The sequence below is a fragment of the Diplotaxodon limnothrissa genome, linkage group LG19, assembly GCF_057381915.1.
Source record: "Diplotaxodon limnothrissa isolate DT_005_m linkage group LG19, D_limnothrissa_male_GT1.1, whole genome shotgun sequence".
Classification (NCBI taxonomy): domain Eukaryota; kingdom Metazoa; phylum Chordata; class Actinopteri; order Cichliformes; family Cichlidae; genus Diplotaxodon; species Diplotaxodon limnothrissa.
Window position 1 is genome coordinate 14,619,779 of NC_140614.1, and position 17,091 is coordinate 14,636,869.

General features: G+C 40.7%; 1 protein-coding gene across 1 annotated transcript in view; it reads right to left on the reverse strand.

The window, feature by feature from the left end:
* Positions 1 to 17,091, reverse strand: part of sntg2 (syntrophin, gamma 2) — a 113,323-nt gene that overhangs the window by 51,358 nt on the left and 44,874 nt on the right. The window contains exon 9 of the mRNA XM_085342705.1: positions 5,839 to 5,963. Coding sequence (XP_085198831.1) covers positions 5,839 to 5,963 — 125 coding nt within the window. The remainder of the gene's footprint in view (positions 1 to 5,838; positions 5,964 to 17,091) is intronic.

The window sequence follows — 17,091 nt, forward strand, 5'->3', positions numbered from 1 at the left end:
CGGATCCTAACAATGCCCCCACAGGTCTGTGGGTACTCGGCATGATAGCTGGTGTGGCTCTTTTCTAGAGCTTCATACTGACTTACAATATAAAAGGATGGATTAGATAAGCGTTACTACATAGATCATGGATGACATCTTATTTGGTTAGAATTAATTATGTGCTGCAGTTTAGACTCACAGTAGTTAGTCATCTAAATTATTTCACTTCTGTAATAAAATAAGGTTTACACATTTAAATATGAACCTTTTTGGTGCTAATGGAGACGACCTTGAGTATATCTGTTAGGATGAGTAAAAAAAAAACAAAGATGTTGGAAATCACTGAATTAGTAACTTGACAGGACATTAGAGACTATTTAGGTCAATGTTCAATAAGTAATTTAGGAAAGATGCTAAACACTTTATTCAAGCTTTTCAATACTTTTCAATATACGGTTGTCCATTTCGAGTGCTTCCGTTACTACTTTAGCATGCTTTTGTTTTCCAGTGCAGGATTTTTTTTTTCTTTTTAAATTATGTGAGAATCAGCCCAGCTAAAGTTTTGTTAAACTATGTGCCGACCACTTCCTGTAACACGGGAGAACATGAGGGAGGGAAAAACCACAGTGTAGCACTTTTATATAATTTTCTTATCACTCGCTGCTGCCTAAGGCTTGAAACGACATAATAACCAATGTGGAGTCCCATAAACAAGTTTAATAAACATTTTTAATTAACTGAGCAGAGCAGAGTCCCATCATTTATTTATCGTTAAGTACCTGCAATTTCTGAATTCTGCAGTTTGACACACCCTGTGGGGACTAGTGCTCAGCACAAGTGGAGGAAATGATAAGGAAAATGGACTAAGGTAAATAATTTCCAATTTGAAAGAAAAGCCATTTAAATGGAAGAAATTAGAGGTTTTATTAAGCTTCCTGTTCATGAAAAAGGTAACTAATAGTTGTTTAGAGCACAAGCTCAAGCACCTAAACTCGTGGTACCAGACTAACTTTGTATCTGCATTTTCTACAGCAGCTCATTTCTTATCAATATCTCTAATAATCATTTTAACAGACAGTTATTTTATTCTTTAAATAGACAACTGTCTTGTTCAAACTTATAGACTCTGCTGTTTTTACCTAACACAAAGGGCTGTGAATATTTTATTTGTGATTTGACACTATGTTACACTAATATACTAATTGATATATTGCTTGATAAATTGATATAGATGCTATATTGATTTGAAATAGAAGTTTGTATGGGCAGTTTCACATTATTTGTTGCTTACAGGCTACAAATAATATGGATATCTGCATATGATGCATGTAAATATCCAGACTTTGCTGTGGCTAAAGCTAGTTAATTACCTTACATGGATGATGACCTCCAGTTTGCAATGGGGAGGTTTGCATTTGAGTGAAATGCAAATTAGCACCTCCAAATCTATGGTCATGATTTTCAGGCAGTAAAAGGTGGTAAATGCATCCTGGGCTGGGACCAAGTTTCTGCCCCAAGTGGACGAGTTCAAGTATCTTGTTCATGAGTGAGGGACTGAGGGAGGGGGAGACTGACAGATGGATTGGTGCAGCGATGCAGATGTTGTACCGGCCTGAATGTTAAGAGAATTCGGCATTAAACCGAAGCTGCTGATTTACCGGTGCATCCATGTTCCATCATCTACAGCCACACGCTCTGGGTAGTGACCGAAAAAAATTATATCATGGATACAAGCAGAGGAAAAAAGGATCTTGGTCCGAAGACTGTCTGGGCTTTTCTTTAGACACAGAGTGTTGAGCTCTATGCTAGAGGAGGGGCTCAGACGAGGGGATACTTCTGCATGCTGAAAGGATCCAGTTAAGATGGTTCGGGCATCTGACCAGAATGCTTTCCGGATGCCTCTATGTAAGGTGCTTCAGACATGTCCTGCTGAGGGGAGGCCCCCGGGCGGACACAGGACACACCAGAGATTGTGTCACTCGGATGGCATAATAATATCTCGGTGTCCCACAAGAATAGCTGGAGTAGGTGGCTTGGAGAGGTGGAGGTTTGGCATCTCTGCTTAGATTGCTGTCCTCGTGACTGGGACTGCGATGAGCAGCAGCAAATGCAAATTGCACCCATCACTTTACACAAATAGGGGACACTCCCAAAAAAGTCTCTCATATTAACAATGGATTTATGGTAGATACTTGAAAATTCAACACGATACAACTTCCTAATTACTGTGAAGATGCTAATGATAATTTTCCCCCAGTGCAGAAATATTCTACATATACAGTGGGGCAAAAAAGTATTTAGTCAGCCACCGATTGTGCAAGTTCCCCCACTTAAAATGATGACAGAGGTCAGTAATTTGCACCAGAGGTACACTTCAACTGTGAGAGACAGAATGTGAAAAAAAAATCCATGAATCCACATGGTAGGATTTGTAAAGAATTTATTCGTAAATTAGGGTGGAAAATAAGTATTTGGTCACCTCAAACAAGGAAAATCTCTGGCCCTCACAGACCTGTAACGTCTTCTGTAAGAAGCTTTTCTGTCCCCCACTCGTTACCTGTATGAATGGCACCTGTTTGAACTCATCATCTGTATAAAAGACACCTGTCCACAGCCTCAAACAGTCAGACTCCAAACTCCGCCATGGCCAAGACCAAAGAGCTTTCAAAGGACACCAGGAAAAGTATTGTAGACCTGCACCAGACTGGGAAGAGTGAATCTACAATAGGCAAGCAGCTTGGTGTGAAAAAAATCAACTGTGGGAGCAATCATCAGAAAATGGAAGACATACAAGACCACTGATAATCTCCCTCGATCTGGGGCTCCACGCAAGATCTCATCCCGTGGGGTCAAAATGATCATGAGAACGGTGAGCAAAGATCCCAGAACCACACGGGGGGACCTGGTGAATGACCTGCAGAGAGCTGGGACCAAAGTAACAAAGGTCACCATCAGTAACACACTACAACGGCAGGGAATCAAATCCCGCAGTGCCAGACGTGTTCCGCTGCTGAAGCCAGTGCATGTCCAGGCCCGTCTGAAGTTTGCCAGAGAGCACATGGATGATACAGCAGAGGATTGGGAGAATGTCATGTGGTCAGATGAAACCAAAGTAGAACTTTTTGGTATAAACTCAACTCGTCGTGTTTGGAGGAAGAAGAATACTGAGTTGCATCCCAAGAACACCATACCTACTGTGAAGCATGGGGGTGGAAACATCATGCTATGGGGCTGTTTTTCTGCCAAGGGGACAGGACGACTGATCCGTGTTAAGGACAGAATGAATGGGGCCATGTATCGTGAGATTTTGAGCCAAAACCTCCTTCCATCAGTGAGAACTCTGAAGATGAAACGAGGCTGGGTCTTCCAACATGACAATGATCCAAAACACACCGCCCGGGCAACAAAGGAGTGGCTCCTTAAGAAGCATTTGAAAGTCCTGGAGTGGCCTAGCCAGTCTCCAGACCTCAACCCCATAGAAAATCTGTGGCGGGAGTTGAAAGTCCGTGTTGCTCGGCGACAGCCCCAAAACATCACTGCTCTCGAGAAGATCTGCATGGAGGAATGGGCCAAAATACCAGCTACTGTGTGTGCAAACCTGGTAAAGACCTATAGTAAACGTTTGACCTCTGTTATTGCCAACAAAGGTTATGTTACAAAGTATTGAGTTGTATTTTTGTTATTGACCAAATACTTATTTTCCACCCTGATTTACGAATAAATTCTTTACAAATCCTACCATGTGGATTCATGGATTTTTTTTCACATTCTGTCTCTCACAGTTGAAGTGTACCTCTGGTGCAAATTACTGACCTCTGTCATCATTTTAGGTGGGGGAACTTGCACAATCGGTGGCTGACTAAATACTTTTTTGCCCCACTGTAAGTATTTAGTCATAACAAAAATACAACTCAATACTTTGTAACGTAACCTTTGTTGGCAATAACAGAGGTCAAACGTTTACTATAGGTCTTTACCAGGTTTGCACACACAGTAGCTGGTATTTTGGCCCATTCCTCCATGCAGATCTTCTCGAGAGCAGTGATGTTTTGGGGCTGTCGCCGAGCAACACGAACTTTCAACTCCCGCCACAGATTTTCTATGGGGTTGAGGTCTGGAGACTGGCTAGGCCACTCCAGGACTTTCAAATGCTTCTTACGGAGCCACTCCTTTGTTGCCCGGGCGGTGTGTTTTGGATCATTGTCATGTTGGAAGACCCAGCCTCGTTTCATCTTCAAAGTTCTCACTGATGGAAGGAGGTTTTGGCTCAAAATCTCACGATACATGGCCCCATTCATTCTGTCCTTAACACGGATCAGTCGTCCTGTCCCCTTGGCAGAAAAACAGCCCCATAGCATGATGTTTCCACCCCCATGCTTCACAGTAGGTATGGTGTTCTTGGGATGCAACTCAGTAGTCTTCTTCCTCCAAACACGACGAGTTGAGTTTATACCAAAAAGTTCTACTTTGGTTTCATCTGACCACATGACATTCTCCCAATCCTCTGCTGTATCATCCATGTGCTCTCTGGCAAACTTCAGACGGGCCTGGACATGCACTGGCTTCAGCAGCGGAACACGTCTGGCACTGCGGGATTTGATTCCCTGCCGTTGTAGTGTGTTACTGATGGTGACCTTTGTTACTTTGGTCCCAGCTCTCTGCAGGTCATTCACCAGGTCCCCCCGTGTGGTTCTGGGATCTTTGCTCACCGTTCTCATGATCCTTTTGACCCCACGGGATGAGATCTTGCGTGGAGCCCCAGATCGAGGGAGATTATCAGTGGTCTTGTATGTCTTCCATTTTCTGATGATTGCTCCCACAGTTGATTTTTTTCACACCAAGCTGCATGCCTATTGTAGATTCACTCTTCCCAGTCTGGTGCAGGTCTACAATACTTTTCCTGGTGTCCTTTGAAAGCTCTTTGGTCTTGGCCATGGCGGAGTTTGGAGTCTGACTGTTTGAGGCTGTGGACAGGTGTCTTTTATACAGATGATGAGTTCAAACAGGTGCCATTCATACAGGTAACGAGTGGGGGACAGAAAAGCTTCTTACAGAAGACGTTACAGGTCTGTGAGAGCCAGAGATTTTCCTTGTTTGAGGTGACCAAATACTTATTTTCCACCCTAATTTACGAATAAATTCTTTACAAATCCTACCATGTGAATTCATGGATTTTTTTTTCACATTCTGTCTCTCACAGTTGAAGTGTACCTCTGGTGCAAATTACTGACCTCTGTCATCATTTTAAGTGGGGGAACTTGCACAATCGCTGGCTGACTAAATACTTTTTTGCCCCACTGTATGAGAGGAGATGGCTCTAAAAACAGAAACCCAAATAAATCAGTGCTTCAAATGACAGAAAACGCACAGAAACACAAAGAGAACTGAAAGAAATGGTTGCTACACAAAGGGGAAAAAAATCAATGCATTTCAGCAGTTTATACAAGCCTGCCATTTGGGATCTATAGGTTATGACTGTCAAATGTGAAACAATATCAAACAACAGGCCTCGTAGGTTTATTTTGTACTACAGTTTCGAAATGACTGAAAAGCCTGATTGAAAAAGCCTGTGGGGAAAAAAAACTGTTGTGAAATTACATTGCACAAGAAAATCAATACAAAAAAGGACGGGTATAATAATCAAAAGCCTTTACAAGTTCGACCAGTGTCCTCTCAGTCACACCTTCTGAGCCACAGCCTCGTAGCTGCGGTGACCTTTTAAGCCGTTTATGCCTGTGCATAGATATTGGCATTAACATCGTCCCGCTTAAATGAAAAGTGCTTGCTAAGCCAACAACTGCGCTCAGTGAACTGTGCGCCTTGGAGGTGAATTATATCATGCTGGATTACCCTTACCTTAATTTATCTTTGCCAGCTTTGTATCTGGAGACTCTGGCCATCAACAAGGGCAGGGAGACGGCATCCAGCCAGCGCTTCTCATACTTTGGTTCATTAGCTGAGGGCGAAGGGGGTGATGGAGCCTGCGTGGAATACATGAACGATGCGTGAGCTTTCTGCTTCTGTTGACCAAATTCTTTTGATTACTGATGGATGATACACAAGCACCATTTACATGCAAAAGAATTCCCTTCTCAACCAGGGCTAATCAGCTATTTTTGTCTGAAGTTCTCACTGTCTGCTTACGCCAAGCATGTCTGAACTTCGATATACTGAAGTTACAGACTCCAGGTGTTTTCTTAAAAAACATACAAATAGCAACAGTTTTTCTTTCCAAATCAAACCCAATTATTCAATGTAAGTGGTGCAAGTATATCTGGTGCCCCAGATATTAACAGAAATCTCCTCTGTAATCAGGGAAATCACCTCCTGTTGCAGTTAACATGATGAAAATAATCAATAACTTGTGTATAGACTCTACATGTAAACTACGTGCACAGTGAGTAAGTTTAGAATAACTGTACTGAAACTAAAAAAATCACTCAGCAGAACCTAAAAATGTCCATATTTTGCTAATGGAGTAAATATTGCACTCTCACTTCTGTAATGAAACCACGTTCTGACTTCAGCACGCATCATAAATCCTTCCCTTCAGTTCTGAAACTGAATAAATCAGTTAGAAAAACCTTTCATTTATCTCAAAATATTCACTTTGAAATTGTTTTGTTATGAGTATAGCAATTGTGTTTGTGGTCAATGATTTTGTGGAATACTAAGCAGGTGTTGGCATCAATTTAAAGAGAACAGGACCCTCCACAGTGTTTGTATAGGCCCAACAGATAAGTGGAAGACGGCAAACTATTTTTAACTTGCTGCTTTTCTTTGGCATTTAGCACGATTAAACCACATGATGTAATCAGTCTTGGTTAAGTTCTTGCTGACTGGATTCTGGACTTTCTAACAGGCCACACAGGTGAGAGTATAAATACTCATGTTTGGTCTCTTCGGTGCCTGGAGAGGAAATGACAAGTTAAAAAAAAGTTTCTCTTCAGTTACAAGGAAAGCAACAAACGTTGTGCACTCAGACCTTGATTCAGAGAGACCACAGCATTACAGGAAACTAACAAAGAGTGCCTTGTAGTTGGGTTTTAAAAAAAGTTTGTAACTAAACCAAAAACTGTTCCTGGAAAAGAATCTTTGTCCAATTGTATTGGTCTGCAGCAGAGCATGACTCCAGACAACAAAGGAACATGGCACAGTCTGATAAAACTAAACAAACCAGGTATAAAATCTGAAGAGTTAAAGCTTCATTTCGTTTAGGAACAGAGCAAACAGGACAAACAGACATTCTACCAATCAGGCTACATACAAAGTTTAGATAAATCAGGTAACAGCCATTCTTTGGTGTCTAAAAAGAAGCTGGAGTAGATTAAGTATGTTTCTATTATCATCTTATTAGCATTCACCTGGGAAACGGTTAGTCTTCCCAGTGTGCCCAGATAAATACTGATTACAGCTGTGTTAATGGAAATGTGCAGCATCGTTTACAAGAGAGAGAAGTTACAAAAACGTCACCTCACTCACACATACTCAAAAACACAAGTGGATCTGCAGAAAATGGTCTCACATCAAAGAAAAACGTCCTGTTGACATTGATTAATGACAGAATGAAATTAGTTCTTATAAAAATGTTGAGGTGTTAGGGAGTAATTTCAGGGGAAATACACTTGCCATTTAAATTGATAGGTTTCAGTCATGTTGACCGTGTCTCTCTCAGCTCTCTTTAATGGATTTTTTGGATACAAGCCTCTGGCAAATACAGAAGTGCATTTAGATATTCATAGGCAAAATTAGGCAAATAAAACTAAAATTGCTGTTTAAAAACTGCCTGGTGTATAACAATAATACAATGTGTTAATATGAAAAGGAAATGTGTGTTATGGATACGTGTTGATGGTGGCATTTAACGTGGCATTAGGCGAGTCTTCAAATTACTTTATAATGGACTCCAGAGCAATTCAGCATTACCATAATGGTCAGTGCAGCTCGCTCTGAATTAGTCTGTTCAGAAGAGGAACGAGCATGAAATGTGTATTCAAAATAGTTGTGCTTAAGTTTTCTATATGACGAAAGTTTAAGGAAAAACGATGATGGCTGATTGCTGTATACCGCATACCTTTGAAGCATTATACCTATAACGAAATGCACTCCTCAGCTATGTTACTGGGTGGTGCGGTTTCACCATCACCACCAGCAGCCTGAGCTGTTCGTACAAGCCAGGATGGATCCATGCTTTCATATTGTGTATATAGTTTACTCAAAATTCTGACCCCACCATCTGTATTTTGTAACAGAAATCAAGGCTCATCAGACCAAACAACATTTTTCCAGTATGCTGTTGAATTATGTCAATTTTTAGCCTCCGTTTCTTGTTCTTAGCTAACAGCAGTGGCGCCTGGTGTTATCTTCTGTAGCCCACGAGCTTCAAGGTTAAAGGTTCTGGTTCTTTAGAGAAGCTCTTCTGCATACCCGCGTTGTAACAAGTGATGTCCTTTCAGCTTGAAGCAGTCTTGCCCATCTCGTCAGACCTCTGACAAGGCATTTTCTCTCAGAACGGCTGGAGCCTATCCCAGCCAAGAGGCTGATATCAAGTCTATGTATTAAGTATAGCTGAGTGGCAGGGTACACCCTAGACCCACACCCTAGGCCAGTCTGTCACAGGCCTAACACAGGGCACGCACATTCATACTTAGGGGCAATTTAAGATCACCAACTTTCATATTTTAAAATCTTAATAAAGTCTGGGGAGTTTTAAGGAAATGTATTTCCCATTAACAGTTAAAAATCAATACAGATGAAAAAGCCAAACAACCCTTAACTGGAGGAAGAAACTAACAATGTTTGTGGGAGTTTGTCCATACAAAAGCTTGCAAGGAATCTAGCAACTGAACACCAATTCCTGTCATGAATATAGAACCATTGATATATAGTGACTATGTCAAATAAAACATATGATCTTTATTTTTAAATGCGGGCAGTGTTACAAATTCTGACAAGCAACTCGCCAATAAGATGGGAGGAGTCAGGAGGAATAGAAGAGAAGACTGTTTGTGTGCTGTTGGCATGGAGATCTGCATTTCCCAGAACAAAAGTGGTTCAGTAGAGATCCCTGTGGTACATCAGTATTAACATACACAATTCTTTGTGTTCTTTGTCTCAATTTTTGGTAACAATGTCACCATTCACAGTGCAGTGTGACGTTAGATCATTGAAGAACTCATTGGCTATACTGATCAGTGCAGTTTCAAGCCATCTTTTCAACAGTTCTTCTGGGGTTGTCTGAAGTATAGTCTAGATTTTGTAACAATTTAGGAATATTAATCTTATGCAAACACTTATGACAAAATTGCTGAAGCAAATGTTTCCTACTGTTTTTAATTTTGGTCTATCATTACTATTGGTATCCAAGTAAGAATCGTGCTTTTGCAGCAAAAAAACCACCAGACTGTAACATAATTAAAATCAGAATCAGAATCAGAATACTTTATTGATCCCTGGGGGAAATTATTTTTTGTTACAGTGCTCCATTTTAAACCAACATTAAGACAAGACAGACAATACGCTAACTAAGAATAGTACAATATATACATATATATATATACATACATACATACATAAGTCACTTATAAATAAATAGTTGGAAAAGAAACATGTGTAGCTGTAGCAGCAAACAGTGTGTTAAGTGGATGCGTTGTACAGGGAGATGGCCACAGGCAGGAATGATTTCCTGTGTCGTTCAGTGGTGCTTTTCGGTAATCTCAGTCTCTCACTGAACGAGCTCCTGTGACTGACCAACATGTCATGGAGTGGGTGGGAGGTGTTATCTAACATTGTCTTTATCTTGGACAGCATCCGCCTCTCCGACACCACCTTGAGGGAGTCCAGCTCCATCCCCACAACATTGCTGGCCTTACGGATCAGTTTATTAAGTCTGTTGGCATCTGCGACCCTCAGCCTGCTCCCCCAGCATGCAACAGCATAGAGGATCGCACTGGCCACCACAGACTCATAGAAAATCCTCAGCATTTTCTGGCAGATGTTGAAGGACCTCAGTCGCCTCAAAAAATAGAGACGACTCTGGCCCTTCCTGTAAAGTGCTGTGGTGTTTTTAGCCCAGTCCAGTTTATTGTCAATGTGTACTCCAAGGTATTTATAGTCCTCCACAATGTCAACACTGACCCCCTGGATTGAAACAGGGGTCAAGTGTTTCCTGGTCTTCCTGAAGTCCACGATCAGTTCCTTGGTCTTTGCCACGTTGAGCTGCAGATGATTCTGCTCACACCACGTGACAAAGGAGTCGACCACAGCCCGGTACTCTGTCTCATCATCCCTGCTGATGCATCCAACCACCGCAGAGTCATCAGAAAACTTCTGAAGATGGCAGGTCTCTGTGCAGTGGCTGAAGTCTGTGGTGTAGAGGGTGAAGAGGAAGGGGGAGAGGACAGTCCCCTGTGGTGCCCCTGTGTTGCTAATCACCTTGTCAGACACACACTGTGGGAGACGTACATATTGTGGTCTTCCTGTCAGGTAATCAACAATCCAGGACACCAGAGAAGCATCCACCTGCATCGCTGCTAACTTATCACCCAGGAGGGTCGGCCTGATGGTGCCTCAAATTGTTTCAGAATTTCAAGTTCTAATGGAGCTTCTGACTGATCTGCTGCACCAACAGTCATTTATTCTAAATAGTCCTGCAGCAAAAAATGTTGACAAAAGCTTTGACAGTTGGAAGTATGCCACATTTAAATGCAAATCACACTATACTTAATGTGTAATCCATCTGTTCTTCATTATCTAAAGAGTTACAAGCTTGAGGATCAACTGAGTGAAGCAGAGTGAACATCAAACAGTGAATCGTTCCTGAAGCCAAAGATTATCCGTCAGCACAAAATCCCAAAACTCCAAAAAATAATCTGATGTAGTCCCACTTTATCATTGCATGCACAGTAAAGGAAGGCTTGTGTTCACAATGCGAGAAACCAAATCGCCTACCTGCCTTCCTCTGACTTTGAAATGGCTGAAGATGGAGCATTTAAATAGCCGCTAGGTGGACTGCAGTCGAGAGTGAACGGCAGAGGAAAAAATGCCCACCTTTGCACATTGAGACACATCATTGCTGAACTGCAACATGTCGCATGCAGACCCCTGTCAGCTCGCCACCAGTAATAGCAACATTTCTAAAGAAATTATCATCCTCTGCTCCAATTATGTCAACCCCGAACAACATGTTACTTAACTCTCAAGTGGAGCTCTGCAGAGAGTAGATGAGGTGGTAGGAAATGGAAAACTATCAGGCTGTCAGAATGGATTACACTGACAAAGCACCTGCCTCTTCTGTGGAGCTGGAACAGAACCTAAAGCCACAGCCAGTCATTCCATCACGGATACTGATATTTGAGAAGTGTCATGAACTGAGAATAATTATTGGAAAGGCTAGTGAGGACAAAGCTCAGTAAATTTAAGAGGACATTACTAAAATATATAGGCACAGCTCTCTCCTTTCAGCTTAAAATATATTATCAGCATTTTAGTACAGAAAAATATTTTATGTACAGCAATGTAGGGCGCAAAAATCAGCAAATTATCCTGAAGGAGTCTTGACTGTCTAAACCATACTTCTACTAAAACAATGAATTTAAAAAAGAGGAAGGAGAAGGGTGCTGCAGTGATTTCTGTGTGGAGTTTGCATGTTCTCCCTGTGTGTGGCTTTTTCCAACCAGTAGGTTTTACTGGTAATGATTTTTTTGGTAGCTCTCTAGGCTTATTCTGCAACATATCCCAGCTGCCATAGGATGAGAGGCGGGGTACACCCTGGAGAGCTCACCAGCCCATCGCAGCGCTAACACATAGATGCTAACACTTATGGGCAATTTAGAACACTAATTGTGCAATTCTAATGAGGATGAATGGCATTATTTGGTATGACCAACTATATTCAGACTGTATTTTTCTGTGTTCATAAGTCCATCAATTTTGACGAGAGCCCCAAAATCACTACCTGACATGTTGTTAAAAATAATGACAGAGTGTCCACTGTGTTTTACAGATGTTTGTAGACACCATCTGTTGTAACTCTCTGACTATTTGAATGAATAAATTTAAAACTCAGATTCACCAGTCCCTAAAAAATCCTTTTTGCCACTGATTTTCACTTCAGTTCTTGTGTAAACTGCGATACCTCAGCCTTTCCTCTGTATTCTTTCAGGCTTAACCTTTTAAAGCCAAGCATATCATATTTGATACATGGGTTTTTGTGAGTTTCTCAGACTTAAAAACTACAATGAATGGCACAATACATTTTTAATGAGCACAAAATATTACTACTCCTGCAGATCTACTGGACAAACTTCTTCAGGTCCTCAAGGACACACGCGATCCTTAGAAATGCCGTTTTTGGCCAATAGCTTTTTGGGATTGACCTTGTTGGTGCAGAAATAATAATTTATGCCTTTCAGGCCATTATCTTTAGCACTTTTCATAGATTGAATTAAAGAAGTGGTAACAAACTGTGTTTTACTGACAGGTCGGTAATAACTCAGTGCCTGAAGATAAAATTTAAAGGTGGTTTTTTGCCAAGTTCTCCATCATTCAGAGACAAACTACTGATTTGTCCCCTGAGTTGGGTGGCTTTTTTCAGCTTGAATGATTAATAGTTCAGTGGTAAGTTGCTTAACAAACCACATTGCTCTGGAAATTGTAAGGTACAAGGACTGGACTATAAATGTGTGTAAAAGCAGTCAATGACCAAAGACAGTTCTTCAGAAATCCTGGAGAACTATTGCTTAAGATCATTTAATAAAATACTGGTGGCCACCAGTGCTACCCCTCAGTCTCTGAGTAGATGCACAAAGTCTCAATTTGATAATCCTACATCACCTCATTCAAGTTATCCAATTAACTGACAAAACTGGTTGTCCATGCTGGCCGGCTGAGGGGTAATATATAAATAAAGAAACGATGAGTGGGATTTCATAAAGCAAGTAAAATTAGTCTCAAAATAATCTAAGAGCTGATTTTACTCAGTCTGATGGACTGATGGAGAATTGGCTGAACCACCAACCATAAAACAGAGCAATCCTAGAAAATGTAGCTTAAGGTATTATTATTATGTGCATCAGTGACTCAGCACTGCTGCACAATGCTGGAAGCAAGGCACTGAAAAAAAGTCTTGTAAATCAGTTTCAGCTGAAGCCAAATTATGTAGTTTTTTAAAAAAAATTAAAAGGTAAGTTTTTGTTGTTAAAACAAATAATGGACTCGTACGTGACATCGTTCCACAAGGAGAATGAGCTGGTGTTCATCATTGCCACGTATTATTGCAATTCCTCTGTAAGGAATTTGTTTGTGTACCAACTTTCCCTCAACTTGGCTTCACGATTTTAACTTTTCCCACATTTCCAGGCTGAGTTTTGACAGTGAATTCAGCAGAATGCAGCCATTTAATGTAAGAGTAAAGAGCAATATGAACTCAAATAAAGGCAATGTCTTTTCTGACAAGAAAATAGGAGCAGCATGCTCCTCACCCCACCGTGCCCCTGGTGGCTGCACAGGATTTGGGTTTATTGGGGGTGCTGTCAGTGAAGAAATTGCAGTCTCTAACTCTCGCCACCATTTCTCCCTGTGTGATTGTTGAGTGTTAATGAAAAATGTGAGTCTAGATAAAAGTCCTCTCTCACAACTGGGGAACTCAAAAGCATTTCCTGTTAGTGCTTTGGAATGTTTATGTGACAAAATATCAATTTTGTTGGAAAATTGTCCCCTTTTGAAACAACATATGGTGACGGTGCTCATACCTTTTTCTTACTATCGAAAGGTCTAAGACTGCTCTTTCGTTGATGGATGTCATCAAGCATCAAGGTTGTCATAATAAAGGAAAATAAAATACACACTCTTAGCTTGGCCATGACATTGGACAGAAACATGATGTGGAATGTAAAATTAATGTCCCAGTGGTGGGTTAGACCGTTTTTGTGCCCATGCTACGAACACTTTTTTCCACAATAGCATTGCTCTGAAATTGATGCATCTTTTCTATAACTTCTGTAGGCCCCCTCGATTGCTTTTTTTCTCCAATTCATTTTGGAGAACAAGATTAGAAATTAGTATATGAGGGAGTCGGCTCAAGTCGAAGACATAGTTAGGCAAGGTTGAGGGTTTGGGACACGTGCAGCAGAAGGCTAGTGGATATAATGGACAAACGATGCGGAATATGGAGCCGTGAGTCAGGAGGTAAAAAGGAAGATGACAGAGTTCCTGGATGTAACGAAGGAGGACATGCAGATGGGGTGGTGTGACAAAAGAGGTTGCTAGGAATAGGGTGAGACGGAGGCACCCTGAAAAAAACGATGAAATCTATATGGGGATTTGACTAAATAAGTCTAGTATGCACTTTCAGCTCAGTTTTGTTGTCCACCTCCTGTAAACAGAAATACCTGAACCTTTAGCAGCTTTAGTCAGTGGTCTGTTTTGTAAAGTCTAAGCAGAACTGAGAGAGGTTAAAATGTCATGTAAACCACATGACAGAGTGTGCATTTGCTTTGTAGTGTAGTTCATCTGAGGCTGACCTCATGCTTAAAGAACATTTCCTTTACAAACCATTTCATATGATGCTACTGAGTTAATTAATTTTCCCCCCAAAAAGAAAATCAAATGACATTGCATGCCATTAAGTTATGTGCTGCCCTACTTTTCCTTAAATCTCTATCTTGAGGCTTCCTATCATTATTCTGTGAACATGAAAGTGAAATCATGCCTTGTACTGCACTAAAAAATCTGAAACACAACACACAATTAGGCCTACTCAAAGAACAAAAACAATCACTCACATAACAGTCCTCTGTGAGGCAAGCACAATCTCCGTTGACGTGACCAAAAACACTCCAGAGGCCCTCTTTTTTCCATTTTGTATTTTTGCAGCTTTTAAAAATGTTATTTCTGTTCTCGGGAAACTGCTCATGTTGCCAGACAGGTTTACAACTAAACATTTTTATGTAAAGACCCTTTATACAGAGCCAGCTGATCTGTTACAGATTTGTACCAGAATTATTTTTGCATAGGCAGGTATGTGTCAGGGTTTTCTGTACAAATAGTAAGATCGTCCACAGACCGTCCAGAGACGTGGGCTTCTCCAGCACCTGCTAGAGTTTTAAATGGAAACACTTTAAATCTATGAAAGCTTAAAATGACCACCTGCTGTCCTTCATGATTACTCTGAATAATGCATATGAAATGACATGGGTTTCAGCGAAGATGATTAAAGTGACATGTGGTTTCAAATACAGGAAAAATGGAGGTAAATAAATAGCGGTTATTTTCTCTTGGTTCTGTTACGTTTTAATCAGCAAAGTTGCTGCCGTGTTAAAAGGCATTGTTCGGAAAGAATCTGTTCAGGTACATACTTGTACATTTGCACTACAAGATTGTTCTGTACATGCAGTAAATATCTATTTTTTCATCATAGATATCTGCGGCTTATAGCTGGGTGCGGCTTGTATATCTTTTTTTTTTTAAATTTTTTAAAAATAGAGCGGATGCGGCTTATATACAGGTGCGCTCTATTGTCCAGAAAGTACGGTATCTTAGATTTTTAAATATCAATATCGTGCACACTCTTCCCAAGCACCTCTTCAAACAGCTGTTTTCTTCAAAATGCCCTTTCCTCTAATATTCTGAGCCACAAATCTCCACTTCAGTAGCACTTACAAACTTTCCACTTGGATTCCTCTATGTAATCTAAAGCTTTACACCGAGGACTCGTTCATATATCATTCAGTGACTGATGGAATATTTTATTTCCAGAAACATGTCAGAAATTGACTTCTCTGTCTGTTGACTGAATCTTCCGATTCATGGAAAAATAAAGAAGTCTTATCCAAAAGCTTCACTGTCAAAACCTGTAACTCTAACAAAATGAAACAAGAATTTAGAACCTGGATTTACCTCACAATATTCACAGGATGGCAGGGAAATGCACAAATATTGAGATTTAGATGCGTTATTTGCCCCTGCTTAACAACATTTCTGAAAACCTCTATTGCAAAAATATTTTTAAAGTAATTAGTCGCCAAGAATTCATCATGATATGATTTAGTTGATATCTTTTTACCTTCTTGACCAGCAAAAGCCCACAAAAAAAAGAAAAAAGGAGTAGTGGAGGTTTAAATTCTAAGACTTAAAAAGCGTTTTCATTATACGCCTCCAAAGAGACATCAATGAAGGCTCCTCTAACCGCAAACAAGGACAGAAGTCTTTTATGAGGCTTCGTATTCATTAAAACTCCTGTTTCTCCTGCGCTTCATGAATGAATTTTAAAAAATGATTGCGTATCGAACACTTGCAAAGCTGAGATAACCTATAGCTGCTCACTGCTACTAACAACCTACACCTTTCTCATTGTTGTTATGTGCATGCACTTGGGTGATCTCACATAAATCCCAGCATCCCACGACCAGACCTTTGTAACTGGTCTAAATCAGCCACAGCGTGTGGGCGTACTGGGGTTTTGTTATTGCATGTGGGATTAACCTTTTTCAGAAAACAAGCTCAGGTGTAATTTCTATCAAGGTTCCATTACTGTCGCATATTGAGAAACCGTTTCTCCATCAAATGAAAATGTTACATCCACAAGATGTTCATTTTTCTAATTGGAATAACAAGATGGCTCCGGCACACATTTATCTGTTCTCCATCGCTGGGTGTGATCCCGGCAACGTCTCGATGAGATGAAGAGTCTGATAGTCTAACAATGCAGATTTCCCTAATGTACACAAACAGAAGGAAGCAGGGAGGAGATGTCAATATTAGCAGTGCTAATAGTCTCAACTGCTACTAATGCTAATGGCCATAATGCCTCAGCGGTATAGAAAATTACAAGCTACACTCACTGGCCACTTTATTAGTTACACTGGTAATATCAGGTCGGACTCCTTTTTAACTTCAGAAAAGCTTTAATTCTTCATGCCGCTGTTCTGTAACACCCGAAAGGCGCTCTATTGGAGATCTGGTGACTATGGAGGCCATTTGAGTGCATTTGATAACTCACTGATATATTTAAGAAACTAGTTTCAGATTATGTGAACTTTATGACCTGTTGCGTTATCCAGCTGGGATCACCCATCAGAAGACTGGTACACTGTGAGGATAGTTAGCAGC